The 20,886-nt window shown below is 34.9% G+C and overlaps 1 protein-coding gene across 3 annotated transcripts in view; it reads right to left on the minus strand.

The window, feature by feature from the left end:
- Positions 1-20,886, minus strand: part of NBEAL1 (neurobeachin like 1) — a 184,827-nt gene that overhangs the window by 50,058 nt on the left and 113,883 nt on the right. For 2 of the 3 annotated variants that reach the window (XM_081815332.1, XM_081815331.1), the window contains 6 exons: positions 17,790-17,916; positions 5,835-5,983; positions 4,866-4,999; positions 3,161-3,262; positions 1,661-1,756; positions 1,141-1,265 (listed from right to left, as the gene is read on the minus strand). In XM_081815332.1, the coding sequence (XP_081671458.1) occupies positions 1,141-1,265; positions 1,661-1,756; positions 3,161-3,262; positions 4,866-4,999; positions 5,835-5,983; positions 17,790-17,916 (733 nt within the window). Of the gene's footprint in view, positions 1-1,140; positions 1,266-1,660; positions 1,757-3,160; positions 3,263-4,865; positions 5,000-5,795; positions 5,984-17,789; positions 17,917-20,886 lie in introns of all 3 variants that reach the window. The other variant, XM_081815330.1, reaches the window with a different exon arrangement.

Below are 20,886 nucleotides of genomic sequence, written 5' to 3' on the forward strand. Positions count from 1 at the left end.
ACATAGGAATCATTAATATTTAGGGGAATAAAAGCTTTCAGGTCAAAGTCATCTGCATCTATGCAAAAACATATACTACTGAAATTTAAAACAATATTTCCTGTGGAACGGTATTTTAAAAAGCTTGTTTTTTTGTTATTGTCAGAAAGTTTGACTAATGGTAGTGAGGTAACATATACACAGCAGAATTCCACTAGTAAATCAAATCAAGTATCAAATACTACAAAAAGTCCTAAGATAGATTTGCAAATAAAATGAAAAAAAAAATGTACAGGGACGCCTGGGTGGCTCAGTCAGTTAAGCGTCTGCCTTCGGCTTGGGTCATGATCCCAGGGTCCTGGGATCGAGTCCCGCATCGGGCTCCTCGCTCAGCGAGGAGCCTGCTTCTCCTCCTGCCTGCCACTCCCGCTGCTTGTGCTTTCTCTCTCTCCCTCTAATAAATAAATAAAATCTTTAAAAAAAAAAAATGTACAATCTACTCTCAAGTAAATCTACACTATTTGTTTGCAAAGTAGTTTTTTGCCCTTATTATTAGAAGTCATAACTGACAATTCATCCACAATTTCACATGGAGAAAAAGGGAAATTAAAATTATTCTTTTACCTGTCAGCAGCTTGCTTTGAATAAAAAAAAAATTTGTAAGGCATTCACAGGATAGATCATAAATATATAGAATTATAAAAATTCCTTTCCTCATTAAAAGACAGCAACTTTCTACACATTTCACTATATTTTATTTATTCACATTATTTGTGAATCATAGGTTAGTATTAATTTTATATCTACCAAAATACTGTATTAAATTAAGGGTATTTTTGCATGTTAGATTAGGAGGTTAATAAGTCTAAAATATCTGGGAAGAAAAATTACCTTTCAGCACATACAAACTGAAAAGAAACTCTAAACAAAGTCAATTGAAATTTGGCAAAGAAGTGAAATAAACAGACTATAGTTAAGATACTTGAGGGACAATGATGTATTTTCAAGAAGACATAGTGAAGGGATTATCAGACTGATTACCAAAAATCGCTGTGCATTTAAAAAAAAGTAACAGCTGGTTGGCCATAGTAGAAATCAATGCAAATTCAAAATACCTTAAAAAACGATGGGTATCTTTCAAAAGGGATAAAAGGCACTTACTTTTCTCGCATGGCTTTGGCATTTTTATCATTAACTACTCCAATTGGTTTGCAAAGATCTCGAAATACAGATGGGTTATTAAGGTCCAACTCTTCTGACGTATAATCTTGTAAAATCCAGGGAAACTAAAAGAGCCACAATTTACAATTTAGACATCCCTTTCCAGAGAAGCTACTATCCCTATATGTAACATCAAATGCTTATCTAAAGACAAAAAGGAATAGTCTTTAAAAATATTTTTCCCTGTTTCAAATGTTTATTCATCTTCAGTTCCATAACCAGAAACATTATTTCCTATAATTCCACTGGAATATTTTCAACGAAGTGGAAAAAAAAGTTTTTATTATTTAATTACTCTTCATGTTTATATACTTTTTGAAGATAGCATGTAGAAAATATACAAAAGGCAAAAACAGTTTTTGTATCTTTTTTAAAGATGAAAAATCATCTTACACATACATTTTGGGTATTATAAAACTGAAAGTCAATCCCATATTTATAAGATTTCTATAAAACTTACCACAGGATACTGTGCAAGGTCATTATAGGTTCGTCCTGCCATTGTATTTATTTGAATGAGGTAGTCAAAATTGGATATCTCTCTGTTCACCCATTTCTAGATAGTACAAAAAGCAAAATCCAAATTAACTTAAATTTTTAGAAGTTAGTAACTATTATTGATAGTATTAACATAATCTTTTGTTCCCATAATCTTGATCATCTTACTAATAAAAGGAATGGGGCTTTAAAAAAGGCTTAAACCAATAAACATTTCCTAAATTTCCTTCCTTTTAAAAATTGATCTTTAGAAAAGGAAGAGAAAATTAAACATAAATCTTTTATTATAGTCAAAAAATTCACAAGAATTCTTTTTTCCAATTAAGTTATTTTATTTAAATATCTTAAAAATGTCAATTTTAGGACTGTCCAACATTGAAAATTTTGTTATAAATTGAAATTTTCAGAAGTGCACATATTAAAAAAAAGCATCCTAAAGTACTAAAATATCTATAAATTTTAAATAAATATTATCTTACCTATTCTCAGAGAACTGCCTTGCTAGAACAACAGTAGACGAGATTTTGCTACATTAGATATAAAATTTTCTAAAGAAAAACATAACCACTATTTTCTTTTAATCACTAGCCTGCTAATTACTCTACACAGTTTGGGTATGCTGAAGAATTTTGCTGACAGATTAATATTCACCTTTAAGTTTACTGTTTTGCCTTACGCAAAAGATATACTTATGGGAATGGTGAGAAATGAATTTATAATATATATACATATATTTTATAGAAAGCCCAATTAAAATTATTCTTGAGTGCTAACTTGAGAAGTACTTTAACAAATAAAGTTTATTCCACAAAAAAAACAGGAAATGTATTCCATTAAATAAAGCTTATTCCATAAGCAATATGAAAGAATTGCTGATAGCTTTTGAACAAGAGCAACACTTAAGATTATGATTAAAGCATATATAAGAGGGAAGAGAGATTCAGGAGGCAGAGACCTGAATTAGGAGACTACTGACAGTCCTGGAAAGCAAAAATAACAATGGTCTTTCCTTGGATGTTGGTAGTAGAAATTCAAGATATACTGGGATACAGGTGAGGATAAAATATACAAGAGCATTAATTAGATTTGGCTAATAGATGAACGGATTTTTTTTTTTTTTGCCTTTTTTTCCCATGGGGTCTTTTGTATTTTCCCACTTTTTACCTCATGCATAGATTAATTTTATTATTAGAAAAACCCAACAAACCCACCTGTTATATTTTAAAAAGATAAAAGTATTAAAATAGAATTCGTAAGATATGCCCATAAACTAAATGGTATGGGAGCTGGAGGACAGGGTACTGTTTTAGTGAAACAGAAAGATTCAAAGATAATTCAACAAATCAATTTGAATGGAAGAATGGTTATAATAACCAAAATAAAATAAGCAGAAGAGGAAGTTTTAGGCAAAAGCCTGAAATATAATATGAACATTAAAACAGTGACTGTTAAAATTTCCTACCTGTGTCAATCCTGATGCTTTGAATAATTCCTGTGGTGATCTGGTTCCATAACTATTTGGAGAATGAAGTGACAACAGTCTGCTATATACTTTGTTTCTAACCTATAAAAAACAGCATTTTACAGTTTAAAAATTGATCAAGACAAGCTGGGATTATGGCTTTTGTAACTGCTTTAGTGAAATATAATTCACATACCACAAAATTTACCCTTTTGAAGTATACAAATCAGTGGGCTTTTTCTGTATATTCAAAAAAGCTGTGCAAACATAAACATTATCTAACTCTGGAACATTTTCACCATCCTTGAAAGAAACTTCATACTCACTAGCCATCACCCTCCAAAATTCTCACTCCCTCTCAACCCCTGATAACCACTAATCTACTTTCTGCCTCTACAAATTTGCCTATTCTGGACATTTCTCATAAATAGATTATTATGGTTTTAACTACTCTACTAGGTTTGGTGAAGTCAAGCCATATATTTTTTGAAAAAGTTATAGTGTATAATGGAATGATCAGCAGATACTGAATCAGAAAACTAGCTTGAGTACAGTTCAAATTTAGTCCTGTCATTTACCAATCATACTGGAAAATCAATTAATTTACTGAGTTTCATTTGTACATTAAACATAATAATCTCTACCCTTACAGTTTTCTGAATTCTTCAAGGCTATACAAATGTAAAGTAATAAAATTCATCTTTGAACTTCAGTTTCCTCATCTATAAAAAAAGCAGTAACAGAATTTGCCACAGTGAATCTGAAGGTTTTTATGAAGATTAGAACCATATATAAATTTGCTTTAAAAACTATAAAGTTAGACAAATGTACAGTATTCAACAGAAGCATGGTTGGTTTAATTACATGACATACCTTCCTAAAAAACACAAGTTTTGTATATTCCTATGGGGAAATTTTATTTTAATAGTAAAAAAAGTATTCTTTTGTAAAAAAAACAGAAATGCCCTTTAAACGTCTGAACAAAATCATCTATAAGTAAACCTGGATCCCACAGATGAACAGAAACTTAGTTACTGACCGTGCTAATCCAGATTGTCTCAGAAGCAAATGAAAAAAATAGATTTGAATATTCAAAGGATTTTATTAGGAGAGATGCCTGTGACAGAAAATGAAGAGCTAAGCAAGACTGGGAGAGCTATCAGAAAATTATGCAAGTCTGACCTCAAGTGAGTAACAGAGGGAAGGAAGGTTGGGGGCAAGCATCCCAAGTAACATGCTGAAGATACACAGCTACTGGTGGAGCTAGTATCTAGACCCAAGTAATCTGGCTTCAGGGATAAGGTCTTAACCACTTACATTATTCAAGAATTTACTCTATTCCCGGAAAAAATACCTGCCCCGTTATTATTTAACTGAACCCAACCCAATTTCATAAATCCCAACATATTATATATATTATATATTATTTCACAACTGGATACTGTGAGGTACCTATTGGCTGACACCCAATATTTTACTGATTTATCTGCTCATATATAAAAACTGAAAACAAGCACCCTAAAAATACTCAAACATAAATCCCAACAAAATTCATTTACTACTTAGCTCCTAAGGCATATACTTTTTCCTCTAATATTTTGACTTCACAAATGAGTAGAGTCCAAAGTTTCATTATAGCTCACCAGCTGGAAAATTACTTCAAGCTAACACTCTGGGACTTCCAGAAAGGTAACATCTTACATACCTCTTTTTTGAAATTGAGAAAGTAGTTGGATTGGTCAACATGAAAAATCTCAAGAGCTGACCTCCTTAAATTGTAACGCCGCAGATGAATCTCTCGAACTTGAGAATGAGGCCACTTGAAATCAAAGCCTACTCCTGAAAACAGAAGAAATCTTGTGATGAAGGTACCATATGAAGTTACTCATGTTATGCAGAAAGTATCTCCTAGTTCCTGACAAAAGAGCCACTTAGGGAAAAGGAATCAAATTTCTATTTCACAGAAATAATTTGTTAAATTTAGTGGATGTTTAAACGGTTTCTTTCATTTATTTTATTTTTTTTAAAGAGAGAGAGAGCACGCACATTGTGTGTGGGGGGAGGGGTAGAGGGGCTGGGAGAGAGACAACCTTAAGTAGTCTCCACATCCAGCATGGATCTGACTCGGGGCTCAATCTCAAAACCCTGAGATCATGACCTGAGCTGAAATCAAGAGTAGGATGCGTAAATGTCTGAGCCACCCAGGAGCCCCTAAATGGTTTAAAACTTAAAAAAAAAAAAAAAAAAAAAATTCTATAGCTATTCTACTTCCTTCTCATGAGAACAGAGAATCATCCTGATTATTATATCTCAAAAACATTTTTCCTTTTCTCTTTATATTGGCATTTTAGATTTAAATATCCTTTTTATTTTCAGATAAAGGATTAGGTGAGAAGCCGATGGAAATAAATGTACAAATAAAATTAAGATTGCATTTTATAACAAGTTTACAGCAATCTCCTCTCACTAAACCTTTTAAAAAACATTAAAAAAAAAAAGCATTCCCTTTAATACACTGTTAAATAATAAAACCGAATCCCATACTGACTTTCCATTTCTCCTTTTAGATGACAGACCACAATTCCAGTCCTATCTTATTTTCTTCTCATTAATATTTGATAAACTGGATACTTAACTATTGAACAACAGAAATTATTCCCCCAGAACTCCTCACCATCTTCTTTTTCAATACTGCAATCATAGAAGTAAATGTGTTGAGTAGTGATTTCTAATCTGCCAGGAATTACGTCAATTATTGTAATGAGTTCACAATCTTCCGACAAGACCAATTTTTCTTTTTGATCCTGTTCTTCTTTCTCATCACTGTAAAAACAAAAATCAACCAAACAAAAACCACCCAACAATGTATTCTGTGTAAATGGAAATGAGTATCAAGAAAGCATATTTGAATTACTAAAAAAAATTTCACTGCATATTAAATTACTTAAATACTGTCCAAATGTTATTGCCCAATAACTCAGTTTCCAAAAAAAAAGTTTTACATTTTAATTGTATGTGACTCATTAAAACAAAATATAGTGAATCTTTTAAGAGTACTGGCAGAGAGGGCGCCTGGGTGGCTCAGTTGGTTAAGCGACTGCCTTTGGCTCAGGTCATGATCCTGGAGTCCCTGGATTGAGTCCCGCATCGGGCTCCCTGCTCGGCAGGGAGTCTGCTTCTCCCTCTCCCACTCCCCCCGTTTGTGTTCCCTCTCTCGCTGTGTCTTTCTCTAACAAATAAATAAATAAAATCTTTAAAAAAAAAAAAAAAGACTACTGGCAGAGAACAATTCAAACATGCAGCAGTACTAGTCATGTGATTTTAGTTATATTTGGGAGACATGAATTGAGCAGGAGAATATATCAATCTGTGAATAAAGGACTGCATCATTAGTGATGTTTTATAAATAATTATCAGAAGCACTAATTATGATTGATTCTTAAACTGTAAAATAAGACTTTTTTTTTTTTTTGACTTAGAGACAGCGAGAGAGGGAACACAGGCAGGGGGAGTGGGAGAGGGAGAAGCAGGCTTCCCGCCGAGCAGGGAGCCCAATGTGGGGCTTGATCCCAGGACCCTGAGATCATGACTCGAGCCAAACGCAGTCGTTTAACCAACTGAGCCACCCAGGCACCCTAAAATAAGACTTCTTGGTAATTTCTAGGTAATTTCCCCAAACAGTAGGACTGGGGATGATACAAAGACCTACTACTGCAATTATTACTTAGAGTGAAGCCACCTTATATTAAGAGAACTGTTATACTTTATTTTTATTGGGGAAGATAACTGGGAAGGGTGTGTCTTCTAGTGGCCTAGGTGATTCTGACTGCCAGATATAGAAATGGGAACTCCTACCACTCACAGAATGCTATTCAAGTAAATCTTTCAAGCCAGCTGCTTCCTGGTCCTAGGTATTTCACATCTGCCCCATTTCCAGGACAGCAATGACTAAGTCCAATTTCTTCCCCCCAGTGGAGTTCCAGGAGGAAGCTCTACAAGTATCACCAGCCTAATTGGTGATATTGCAACCCACGACTTAAAGCTAAGCTATAAAAAAAATATTAAAAATTAAGAATGTTTTCCTAAACAGTGAAATTCCAATATTTACAGTGATGAAATAGAGATATAAGTGACTTAAAAGAGCAAATAGTCTGAAGGTTATTTGTATTTTATAAAAGAAAGGGTTTGGTTTTTTAGTTTGTTATTAATGAGACTGACATATTCATTGAATTCACTACTCATTAAAGTAAAAAAAAAAATTCGTTTTAAAAGGCTGACTAAATAATCTACCAAAGATAGCAACCTATATAATTTACCCTACCCAGTTCCCTGAAAATTATCAAGGAAATCTTAAAAATTATCAAAATTATATGAACCTGTTTATGCTAACAAAGTATACTATTGAACCTGGTCAATTTGTAATACTAAAATTCAGTTCCAAAGAAATATATGCCAAGTGTAGCTTATAATCCATAAAAAAGTGATGTTCAGAATAAATTACATATCTGGGTCTTAACTACTCATTTTTGGCTGAAGGTGAGGCTTTATCAGAGAAAGTAAAAGTCAGGGCAGATGTGTAAATCATGAAATTTGAACACATTCCCTAAAGCACACACAGTTCCACTGGCAAAGAATGGCAGTCTTCTGGAACAAGGGGTTTAAATACAACCAACTAACTGATTACTGGCTGACCACCAAGCTATACTAACTTTAAAAGGCCAGCCTTTTTTTTTAAAAAAGACTTTTTGTTTAAACACAAAACAAAGTAAAACAAAAACCCATTCCATGAGTACAGACATCACTGGCAACAGGCAGCAGGTAAGATATACTCCACAGAATTAGTCCAGGAAAGTCGCTAAACAAAAATACCACCACAATAACCACCATCAAGGAAGGGGATCAGAAACCAGAGTGGTTACAATTTACTATCTAAAATGCACAGTTTTCACAAAAATTATGAAACGGTAAAGTATGGGCCATAAAGACAAAAGCAGTAAAAAGAAACTGTTGTTGGGGGACCGCAGATGTTCAACTTAGCAGACAAAGACTGTAAAGTAGCTATCATAAATACATTAAAAGAACTAAACGAAACTATGTTTAAAGAACTAAAGTGCATTATGGCAACAAAGCCTAGTCAAATAGAGATTGTCAATTAAGAGATAGAAATTACATACATATCTGTAAAAAAAGAAGCACAAGGAAAATCGTTGAATCAAAAAGCATGATAACTAAATGAAAAATTCACCAGAAGGACACAACAGCATTTCTGAACTTGCAGAAGAAAGACCCAGGTCTCTTGGCGACAGTTCAAAACAAACTGTCCAATCTGAAGCACACAAAGCAGGATGAAAACACCTCAAAGGGTTATCATCATGGGAAACAAAATGTTTTATAAAGGGACTTCCAGAAGAAGACAGAGAAAAAGAGCCAAACATATATATTTGAAGAAATAATGCCTGACAACTTCCCAAATAATAATAATAATAATAATCTACACAACCAGGAAGATCTTATGAATATCCGAAGAGATCTACATATGGACATAAAGCCAAGGTGTTGAAAGGCATGGACAAAAAATATAACAATACAGGACACTAAAAGGTAGTGGTATGACATAGTCAAAATGCTGAAAGGAAAAAAATAAACTTGTCCACTAAGAATTGTATATCCAACAAAACTATCCGTTAAAAAAGAAAGTAACGGTTCTCAGGCAACTGGATAATCACATAAAAAAAGAATGAATGTGGGGCGCCTGGGTGGCTCAGTCGTTAAGCGTCTGCCTTCGGCTCAGGTCATGATCCCAGGGTCCTGGGATCGAGTCCCACATCGGGCTCCCTGCTCGGCAGGAAGCCTGCTTCTCCCTCTCCCACTCCCCCTGCTTGTGTTCCTGCTCTCGCTACCTCTCTGTCAAATAAATAAATAAAATCTTCCAAAAAAAAAAAAAAAGAATGAATGTGGACTCCCACATCATACCACATATAAAAATTAACTAAAAATGGATCAAAGACCTAAATGTAAGAGACAATATATAAAACTCCTAGAAAATGTAAAACTTTTGTGCATCAACGAAATGAAGGAAAACACATTCAAGGGAGAACATTTTCGCAAATCACACATCTGATAAGGCATTTGTATATAGAATAAAGAACTGTTATAACTTAATAACTAAAAGATAACCCAATTAAAAATGAGCAAAGTATCTGCATAAATATTTATATATTTATAAATATATAAAAAGATATATAAACAGTAAGTACATGAAAAGATGCTCAGCATCACTGGACATTAGGAAAATGCAAATTAAAATCACAAGGTACCATTTAAAATCAGATAGTATAATAAGTAAACACACAGAATACAAAAGTTGGGGTAGATGTGGAAAAATTTAAACCCCAGAATGTTAAATGGTGTAGTCATTGTGAAAACAATTTTATAATTCCTTAAATAAACATAGAATTACTATATGCCTAACAAATTCACTCCTAGGTATATACCCAATATAACTGAAAACATATGTTGACACAAAGATTTGTACATGAATATTCATGAAGTATTATTTATAAAAGCCAAAAAGTAGAAATAACTATATGTCCATCAATTGATGAATAAACAAAAGTGGTATATGAATGAACCTTGGAAACATTATCCTGAATGAAATGAGGACACAAAAGGCCACCTATTTTAAGAAATAAATGAAATGTAGAAAACAGGCAAACCCAATAAAGACAGAAAGCAGATTAGTGGTTTCCAGGGGATGCACAAAGGGGAAAATTGGGAGTGACTACTAAAAAGCATAAGATTTCCTTTCAGAATGATGGACATGTTCTGGAATTAGTGGTAATGTTCACTCTGTGAATATACTAAAACCCATGGAACAGTACACTTTAACATAGTAAATTTTATATTATACGAATCTTAATTTTCAAAAAACAGAACTCTATTTTTTAAAAAGAATCCAAAATGAAAGCAAAAACAAAGACTTCCAAAGATAACAAAGACTGAGAGAATCTGTGGCTACCAGACCTTCCTTATAAGAAAACAAAAGAAGTCCTTCAGGCTGAAAGGAGATGACACCAGATGTAATCTGAATGTTCACAAAGAAACAAAGTATATAAGTATGGTAATTATCTTCCCTTAACTAATTTAGACAAACGCATAAAACAGTAACTATTAAACTGTATTGTTGGGAAAAGAGTCCAAGATGGCGGAGGAGTAGGAGAACTTAATTTTTGTCTTGTCCCAGGAATTCAACTAGATAGCTACTAAATCATTCTGAACACCTCTGAACTCAACCAGAGATCTAAAAAGAGAATTGTGGCAATTTTACAAAGAGAAAAGTGACCACTTTCTGCAAGAATGACAAGATGGAAAAACTCAGCTCAAAAAAGAGAACAAGAGGCAGTACTGACTGCCAGGGACCTAATCAGTATGGACATAAGTGAGATGTTGGAACTAGACTTCAGAATAATGATTATAAAGATACTAGCTGGGCTTGAAAAAAGCAAAGAAGACACTAGAAAATCCCTTTCTGGAGAAATAAAAGAACCAAACTCTAACCAAGTCGAAAACAAAAAGGCCCTTAATGAAATGCAATAAAAAATGGAAGCTTTAATTGCTAGGATAAATGAGGCAGAAGAGAGATTTAGTGATATAGGAGACAAAATGATGGAGAATAAAGAAGCTGAGAAAAAAAACAACTGGATCATGAGGGGAGAATTTGAGAGATAAGCAATACCAAGGAGCGAAACAATATTAGAATAAATGGGATTCCAGAAAAAGACGGGGGAGGGGCAGAAGGTATATTGGAACAAATTATGGCTGAGAACTTCCCTAATCTGGGGAAGGAAACAGACATTCAAGTCCAGGAGGCACAGAGAATACCCCTCTAAATCAATAAAAATAGGTCAACACTCCAACATATAATAGTGAACCTTGCAAAACTCAGAGACAAAGAGAAAATCCTGAAAGGAGCTAGGGACAAGAGGTCCATAACTTACAAGGGTAGAGCACTGGGTGATATACACAATTAATGAATGATGTGCTATACAGTGGCTAATTGAACATGATTAAAAAAACTAATAAATGACAAACCCAAATAAATTAAAATTTAAAAAAAAACCCTACAAGGGTAGAAACATTAGACTGGCAGCAGACCTATACACAGACACCTGGCAGGCTAGAAAGGACTGGCATGATATATTCAGGATGCTAAATGAGAAAAATATGCAGCCAAGAATACTTTATCCAACAAAACTATCATTCAAAACAGAAGGAGATAAAAAGCTTCCAGGACAAACAGAAACTAAAAGAACTTGTGATCACTAAACCAGCCCTGCAAGAAATATTAAAGGGCATCCTTTAAGCAAAGACAGAGCCCAAAAGTAACACAGAACCAGACAATATCCAGAAACAGTGACTTTATAGGTAATACAATAACACTAAATTCGTATCTTTCAACAGTTACTTTGAATGTAAATGGGCTAAATGCCCCGAATCAAAAGACACAGGGTATCATACTGGATAAAAAAGCAAAACCCATCAATATGCTGTCTGCAAGAGACTCATTTTAGACCCAAAGCCAACCCAGACTGAAAATGAGGGGATGGAAAACCATTTATCATGCTAATGAACATCAAAAGAAAGCTGGGGAAGCACTCCTTATATCAGACAAATTAGATTTTAAACCAAAGACTGTACTAAGAGATGACGAAGGACACTATATCATAATTAAAGGGTCTATCCAACAAGAAGATCTAACAATTGTAAATATTTATGCCCCTAACATGGGAGCAGCCAATTATATAAGCCAATTAATAACAAAATTAAATAAATACAATAATAGTAGGGGACTTAAACACCCCACTTACTGCAATGGGCAGATCATCTAAGCAGAAGATCAACAAAGAAACAAGGGCTTTGAATGACACACTGGACGAGATGGACTTCACAAATATATTCAGAGCATTCCATCCTAATGCAAGAGAATACACATTCTTCTCTAGTGCCCATGGAACATTCTCCAGAATAGATCACATCCTGGGTCACAAAACAGGTCTCAACCAGTGCCAAAAGACTGGGATCATTTCCTATATATTTTTGGGTCACAATGCCGTCAAACTTCAATTCAATCACAAGAGGAAATTTGGAAAGGGCTCAAATACGTGGAGGTTAAAACATCCTACTAAAGAATGAATGGGTCAACCAGGCAATTAAAGAATTTTAAAAATTAATGGAAACAAATGAAAATGAAAACATAACTGTTCAAAATCTTTGGGATGCAGCAAAGGCAGTCCTAAGAGGGAAATACAAGCCTTTCTCAAGAAACAAGAAAGGTCTCAAATACACAACCTAACACTACACCTAAAGGAGCTGGAGAAAGAACAGCAAATAAAGCCTAAACCCAGCAGGAGAAGAGAATTAATGAAAATTAAAGCAGAAATCAATGAAACAGAAACCAAAAGAACAGTAGAACAGATAACAAAACTAGGAGGTGGTTAAGAATTAGTAAGATCAATAAACCCCTGGCCAGACTTATCAAAAAGAAAAGAAAAAGGACCCAAATAAATAAAATCATGAATGAAAGAGGAGAGATCACAACCAACACCAAAAAATACAAACAATTATAAGAGATTATGATCAATTATATGACAACAAATTAGACAATCTGGAAGAAATGGATGCATTCCTAGAGATGTATGAACTACCAAAACTGAAATTGGAAGAAATAGAAAACCTAAACAGACCCATAACCAGCAAGGAAACTGAAGAAGGAATCAAAAATCTCCCAACAAACAAGAGCCCAGGGCCAGATGGCTTCCTAGGGGAATCCTACCAAACATTTAAGAAAAATTAATATTTATTCCTCTGAACTGTTTCAAAAGAATAGAAATGGAAGGAAACTTCCAAACTCTTTCTATGAGGCCACCATTATCTTGATGCCAAAGCCAGACAGAGACCCCAACAAATAAGGAGAATTACAAACCAATATCCCTGATGAACAAGGAATTCTCAACAAGACACCAGCCAATAGGATCAACAGTACATTAAAAGGATTATTCACCACAACCAAGTGGGATTTATTCCTGGGTTGCAAGGGTGGTTCAACATCTGCAAATCAATGTGATACGTTACATTAATAAAAGAAAGAACAAGAACCATATGATACTTTCAATAGATGCAGAAAAAACATTTGACAAAGTACAGCATCCATTCTTGATTAAAACTCTTCACAGTGTAGGGACAGAGGGAACATACCTCAAGATCATAAAAGCCATATGCAAAAAGCCCACAGTAAATATCATTCTCAATGGGGAAATACTGAGAGCTTTTCTCCTAAGGTTAGGAACATGACAGGGATGTCCACTATCACCACTGTTATTCAACACAGTATTAGAAGTCCTAGCCTCACAAAAAAAGACATCGACAATAATAGTAGGGGACTTTAACACCCCCTCACTGAAATGGATAGATCATCTAAGCAAAAGATCAACACAGAAATAAAGGCTTTAAATGAAACACTGGACCAGAGGAACTTCACAGATATATTCAGAACATTCCATCCCAAAGCAACAGGATACCCATTCTTCTCTAGTACCCATGGAACATTCTCCAGAAAAAAATCACATCCTGGGTCACAAATCAGGTCTCAACTGGTACCAAAAGATTGGGATCATTCCCTGCATATTTTCGGATCACAGTGCTTTGAAACTAGAACTCAGTCACAAGAGGAAAGTTGGAAAGAACTCAAATACATGGAGGCTAAAGAGCACCATATTAAAGAATGAATGGGTCAACCAGGAAATTAAAGAAGAATTAAAAAAATTAATGGAAACAAATGGAAATGAAAACACAACTGTTCAAAATCTTTGGGATGCAGCAAAGGCAGTCCTAAGAGGAAAGTATATAGTAATACTTTGAAATTAATAAGATTGATAACCCCCTGGCCAGATGTATCAAAAAGAAAAGAGAAAGAACCCAAATAAATAAAATCATGAATGAAAGAGGAGAGATCACAACAAACACCAAAGAAATACAGTTAAAAGAACATATAAGCAACTATAATGCCAGCAAATTAGATAATCTGGAAGAAATGGATGCATTCCTAGAGATGTATAAACTAACAAAACTGAACCAGGAAGAAATAGAAAATCTGAACAGACCCATGACCACTAAGGAAATGAGGAAGTAATCAAAAATCTCCCAACAAACAAGAGCTCAGGGCCAAATGTCTTCCCAGGGGAATTCTACCAAACATTTAAAGAAGAATTAATACCTGTTCTTCTGAAACTGTTCCAAAAAATAGAAATGGAAGGAAAACTTCCAAACTCATTTTATGAGGCCAGCATTACTTTGATCCCAAAACCAGAGAAAGACCCCATCAAAAAAGAGAACTACAGACCAATATCCCTGAAGAACATGGTTGTAAAAATTCTCACCAAAATACTAGCCAATAGGATCCAACAGTACATTAAAAGGATTATTCACCATGACCAACAGGGATTTATTCCTGGGCTGCAAGGTTGGTTCAACATCCACAAATCAATCAATGTGATACAATACATTAATAAAAGAAAGGATAAGAACCATATGATCCGCTCAGTAGATGCAGAAAAAGCATTTGACAAAGTACAGCATCCATTCTTGATTAAAACTCTTTACAGTGTAGGGATAGAGGGTACATACCTCAGTATCATAAAAGCCATCTATGAAAACCCACAGCAAATATCATACTCAATGGGGAAAAACTGAGAGCTTTCCCCCTAAGGTCAGGAACACGGCAGGGATGTCCACTATCACCACTGCTATTCAACATGGTACTAGAAGTCCTAGCCTCAGCACTCAGACAACAAAAAGATATAAAAGGCATCTGAATCAGCAAAGAAGAAGTCAAACTCTCACTTTTTGCTAATGGTATGATACTTTATGTGGAAAACCCCAAAGACTCCACCCCGAAATTGCTAGAACTCATACAGGAGGAATTCAGTAAGTGGCAGGATATAAAATCAATGCACAGAAATCAGTTGCATTTCTATACACCAACAAAAAGACAGAAGAAAGAGAAATTAAGGAGTCAATCCCATTTACAATTGCACCCAAAACCACAAAATACCCAGGAATAAATATAACCAAAGAGGCAAAGAATCTGTACTCAGAAAACTATATAATACTCATGAAAGAAACTGAGGAAAACACAAAGTGGAAAAATGTTCCATGCTCATGGATTGGAAGAACAAATATTGTGAAGATGTCAATGCTACCTAGAGCAATCTACACATTTAAAGCAATCCCTACCAAAACACCATCAACTTTTTTCAAAGAAATGGAACAAATAATCCTAAAATTTGTATGGAACCAGAAAGACCCCAAATAGCCAAAAGAATGTTGAAAAAGAAAAGCAAAGCTGGTGACATCACAATTCTGGACTTCAAGCTCCTTTACACAGCTGTAATCATCAAAATAGTACGGTACTGGCACAAAAACAGACACAAAGATCAATGGAACAGAATAGAGAGCCCAGAAATGGACCCTCAACTCTATGGTCAACTCATCTTTGACAAAGCAGGAAAGAATATCCAATGGAAAAAAGACAGTCTCTTCAAGAAATGGTGTTGGGAAAATAGGACAGCCACATGCAGAAGAATGAAACTGGACCACTTTCTTACACCACACACAAAAATAAATTCAAAATGGAAGAAAGATCTAAATGTGAGACAGGAATCCATCAGATTCATAGAGAACACAGGCAGCAACCTCTGTGACCTTGGCCGCAGCAACTTCTTGCTAGACAGGTCTCCAAAGGCAAGGGAAACAAAGGCAAAAATGAAAATTGGGACTTCATCAAGATAAAAAGCTTTTGCATAGCAAAGGAAACAAAACCAAAAGACAACAGACAGAATGGGAAAAGATATTTGCAAATTTCTTATCAGATGAAGGGCTAGTATCCAAAACCTACAAAGAATTTATCAAATTCAACACCCGAAGAATAATCCAATCAAGAAATGGGGAGTACAGACATTTCTCCAAAGAAGACATCCAAATGGCCAAAAGACACATGAAAAAGTGTTCAACGTCACTTGGCATCAGAGAAATCCAAATCGAAACCACAATGAGGTATCACCTCACACCGGGCAGAATGGCTACATCAGGAAATGACAGATGTTGGCAAAGATGTGGAGAAAGAGGAACCCTCCTACACTGTTGGTTGGAATGCAAACTGGTGCAGCCACTGTGGAAAACGGTATGGAGGTTCCTCAAAAAGCTGAAAATGGAGCTACCTACAACCCAGCAATTACACTACTAGGTACTTACCCCAAAGATAGAAATGTAGTGATCCAAAGGGGCACCTACACCCCAATGTTTATAGCAGCAATGTCCACAATAGCCAAACTATGGAAAGAACCCAGATGTCCATCAACTGGATGGAACTAATGATGTACTGTATGGTAACTAACATAACATAATAAAAAAAAATAAATTAATTTAAAAAAACCCCCAAAACACTGATGAATGGAGAAAGAAGATGTGGTATATATAGAGAATGGAATACCACTCAGCCATCAAAAAAAATAAATAAATAAAAATAAATTAATTTAAAAACCCCCCAAAACACTGATGAATGGAGAAAGAAGATGTGGTATATATAGAGAATGGAATACCATTCAGCCATCAAAAAAAAAAAAAAAAATGTCATTTGCAACGACATGGATGGAACTAGAGGGTATTATGCTAAGTGAAATGAGTCAGTCAGGGAAAGACAAATACTGTATGATTTCACTCATATGTGGAATTTAAGAAACAAGGCAGATGAACACAGGGGAAGGGAAGGAAAAATAAAATAAGATAAAAACAGAGAGGGAAGCAAACCCTAAGAGACTCTTAACTACAGGGAACAAACAGAGGGTGTTGGAGGGGAGGTTAGTGGGCGGATGATGTAATTGGGTGATGGGCAATTAAGGAGGGCACATGATGTAATGAGCACTGTGTAGTATATAACACTGATGGATCTCTGAACTCTACCTTTGAAACTAATACTACACTATATGTTAATTAATTGAATTTAAATTTTAAAAATATAATAAAAAAATAAACTATATTGTTGGGGTTAAAACATATGAAAGCCTATATTGATGACAATAATAACAAAAAAAGAGAGATAAGGAAATCAATATATTTTCTGTTAATACTGATAGACACCTAACAACTGATACAGCAGTAACAAATGGATTCTGGAAATAGAGTTGACCCTTGAATAATGCAGGGGTTAGTGGCACTGAACCCTGTGTGGTCAAAAATCCATGAATAAATCTGACTCCCTAAAAATTTAACTATTAATAGCCTATCATTGACCAGAAGCCTTACCAATAATATACACAGTCAATTAATATATATTGTATTCTTAAAGTAACCTAGAGAAAATATTTTTAAGAAAATTATTCAGAAGAGAATATACATTTACAGTACTATACTGTATTTACTGAAAAAAAGTGTAAATAAGTGGGCCCATGCAGTTCAAACCTTTATTATTCAAAGGTCAATGTACTTAAGATTATAAGCAAATACCTTCCACAATTTTATAACCCCATTTTTCAGAACAAAATAATTTTTAATTCTTTCAAATACTTATACATACATATTTCCTCTGGCTGTTAAGTCTTCTTCAGGAAGGTCTAATTTATCCTCCTCCATATTGCTAACTTTTACTTGTTTCACTACTTCCAAAAGCAATGAATCACTGGAAGGCTGTGAGTGTTGGATGCCTGTTTAAATAAATACAAAATATCTTTTAAACACAGTAAAAAAAAACCTCATTACAGTCCTTCTGTAATTTCTGACTGTTAATTACATCATCATCATCATCATAATGTGTATTTTAAGTAAAGGAGAAGGGTAGGGGAATTGGGTGAAGGGAGTCAAAAGGTATAAACATCCAGGTGTAAGATAAGGGAGGTATTGGGGATGTAATGTGCATGGTGACTAGTTAACAATGCTATATGGCATATTTGAAAGTTGCTCAGAGAGTAGATCCTAAAAGTTCTCATCATAAGGGAAAAAAAATTTTGTAACTGTATGATGTGATGGTTAACTGTACATTACTGTAATCATTTTACAATATGTGCATATCTCAAGTCATTATGCTCTACACCTTACACAGTATTGTATGTCAATTATATCTTAATAAAACTGGAAAAAAACTAAGAAGGACATAAAGTTTTCTAAGATAAAAAAGCAATTTACTGGGCCCCTGAGTGACTAAGTTGGTTTTTCATCTGACTCTTGTTTTCGGCTCAGGTGGGGTTGTGGGATTGAGCACTGTGTAGGGCTCTGTGCTCAGAGGGGAGTGTGCTTGGGATTCTCTCTCTCTCCCTCTGCTCCTCACTACAGAAAAGTTTTTATACATGATTTAAAATAATCTAGGTTGTTTGTGATCTTAAAAACTATTACATGTATAATAAAAGGAATAAATGTTTTAAAAATATGTTATCTATTTTAATGATGGTATTATTTATATTTAAAAATGGGCCAAGTAATCTCTTTAATCTAATTTAATTCTAAAGCATGCCAAAAAGTTATAGAAAGAATTATTCTCACTGTATTAATTTAATAGAACTATTTTTACTTTGTATTTGTACTAAAGAAATATTAAGAAAGAAGATAACAAATTATCTTTAATTGGAAGAGAATACATAACCCAAGAGCTGAAGTTTCTTTTTTTCTGGAGCACATGAAATTTAAGAAGTAATTCTGGATACAAATATACACAATAAATGTAATGCATTTTATAAACTATACATTTCGTAAGAAGGCAGGGCTAGTGTAATGGGAAGAACAAAGGCTGTGAAGTGGTAAACTTATACTCGAATTCTGTTCAGCCATTTATTAACCAGGTGACCCCTCTGCATCTGTTTTCTTAACTGTGAAATGGAGATACATCACATCACAGTAAGTATAAAATAAATGGCAGCTATCATTATTATACATTCACCCCTCAATTACCTGAGTGACATAAGAATAGTAATAAAAATAACTGCATAATTTATAGGTAGGACTGGGAAAAATTTACATATGTAACTATGAATAAAGATATTTCAGTTGTGGGAAATAAAAATAATTCATACCAAATAACAAAACATTATAAGGGTGCCTGGGTGGCTATTTCAGTTAAATGTCTGACTCTTGGTTTCAGCTCAGGTCATGATCTCAGGGTTGTGAGGTCGAGCCCTGAGTCAGGCTCTGTGCTGGGTGTGAAGCCTGGTTAAGATTCTCTCTCTTCCTCTGCCCCTCCATCTCTCCCTCTCTAATAAAAAAGAAGAAAACAAAAAAACCCTAAGTATCAAGACATTATAAAGATGACACATCCTCCCTTGTTTCTCAAATGGTTTCATTGCTTAGACATAAAAAAATAAATCAACGTAATGTACAGTTGCATTTTTCTATGTAAATCTGCTTTGATCACACCTTTGTCTATACCTAAGAAGTACTGGCTCACACTTTTCCTAGAACAAGTAACTATTTTTACTGAACATGTTTCTTCATGTGGTCTAATTTATTTCATATGGCAAAACTTAATTAAAGCACATGAGAATAATAAAAAAAAAAAAAAAAAAAAAAGCACATGAGAATATGCAATGAAAACTGAAAATAAGGAATCTAGATAATCTGATACAAATAGAAAACAGACTTTATGTAGATGAATGACACTACTCCATTAAGAGTGTGGTGAATAAGGGGAGCCTGGGTGGCTCAGCTGGTTAAGCATCTGCCTTCGGCTCAGGTCATGATCCCACGGTCCTGGGATGGAGTCCCGCATTGGAGTCCCTGCTCAGCAGGGAGTCTGCTTCTCCCTCTCCCTCTGCCCCTCCCCCTGCTCGCACACTCTCTTTCTCTCAAATAAATAAATAAAATCTTTTCTTTCTTTTTTTTCAAGAAAGACTGGTGAATAAAATGAGGATGGGAAACACATCAGGCAAAGAGGCCAGCTGGGAAACTATGTTAAGTTTGGGAAAAGGTAGCACCAAGCTAAGCCACGGCAACAGCAAAGGGAATGAGAATAAGGAAAAACATTCAAAAGATATGTAAGGGAGAATTAAGAGGACATTGTACCTAAAAAGCTATTATGTGTAGGGGATTAGGAGGGATGAGGATAGACTCATGGCTAATATTAATGATTCTGAGTAACTAAAAGATGGAGAAAATAAAACTACAACCCAAGATACAAGAAAAGCAGAGTCTAGGGTGAGGAGTAGACAAATGAGAAAAGATAATGAATTCAGTTTCAGAAATTTTATATGGAAGCCTCTGTGGAAGAGGTAAGCCAACAGACAGACACGCAATTAGAAACAGTGTAAAGTTCAAAAGGCAGGTAAGAATTAGAAATACGGGGGGAGGCGGAGCAAGATGGCGGAGGAGTAGGAGACCTCGATTTCGTCTCCTCTCAGGAATTCAGCTGGATAGGGATCAAACCATTCTGAACACCTACAAACTCAACAGGAGATCAAAGAAAAGAATAGCAACAACTCTCTCATCAGAAAAGCGACCACTTTCTGGAAGGTAGGACGTGCGGAGAAGTGAATCTGAGGCGATATTCGGGAGGATAGACGGTGGGGGAGGGGCCTCCGTCGGCCACCTCTGGCAAGTGATAGAACCACGGAGCACAAAATCGGAACTTTTAAAAGTCTGCTCCGCTGAGGAATGTCACTCTGGTGGCTAAGCGGGGGGTGGAACCCTCC

Source organism: Leptonychotes weddellii, chromosome 3, assembly GCF_054177405.1.
Source record: "Leptonychotes weddellii isolate Sample4059 chromosome 3, ASM5417740v2, whole genome shotgun sequence".
Lineage (NCBI taxonomy): Eukaryota > Metazoa > Chordata > Mammalia > Carnivora > Phocidae > Leptonychotes > Leptonychotes weddellii.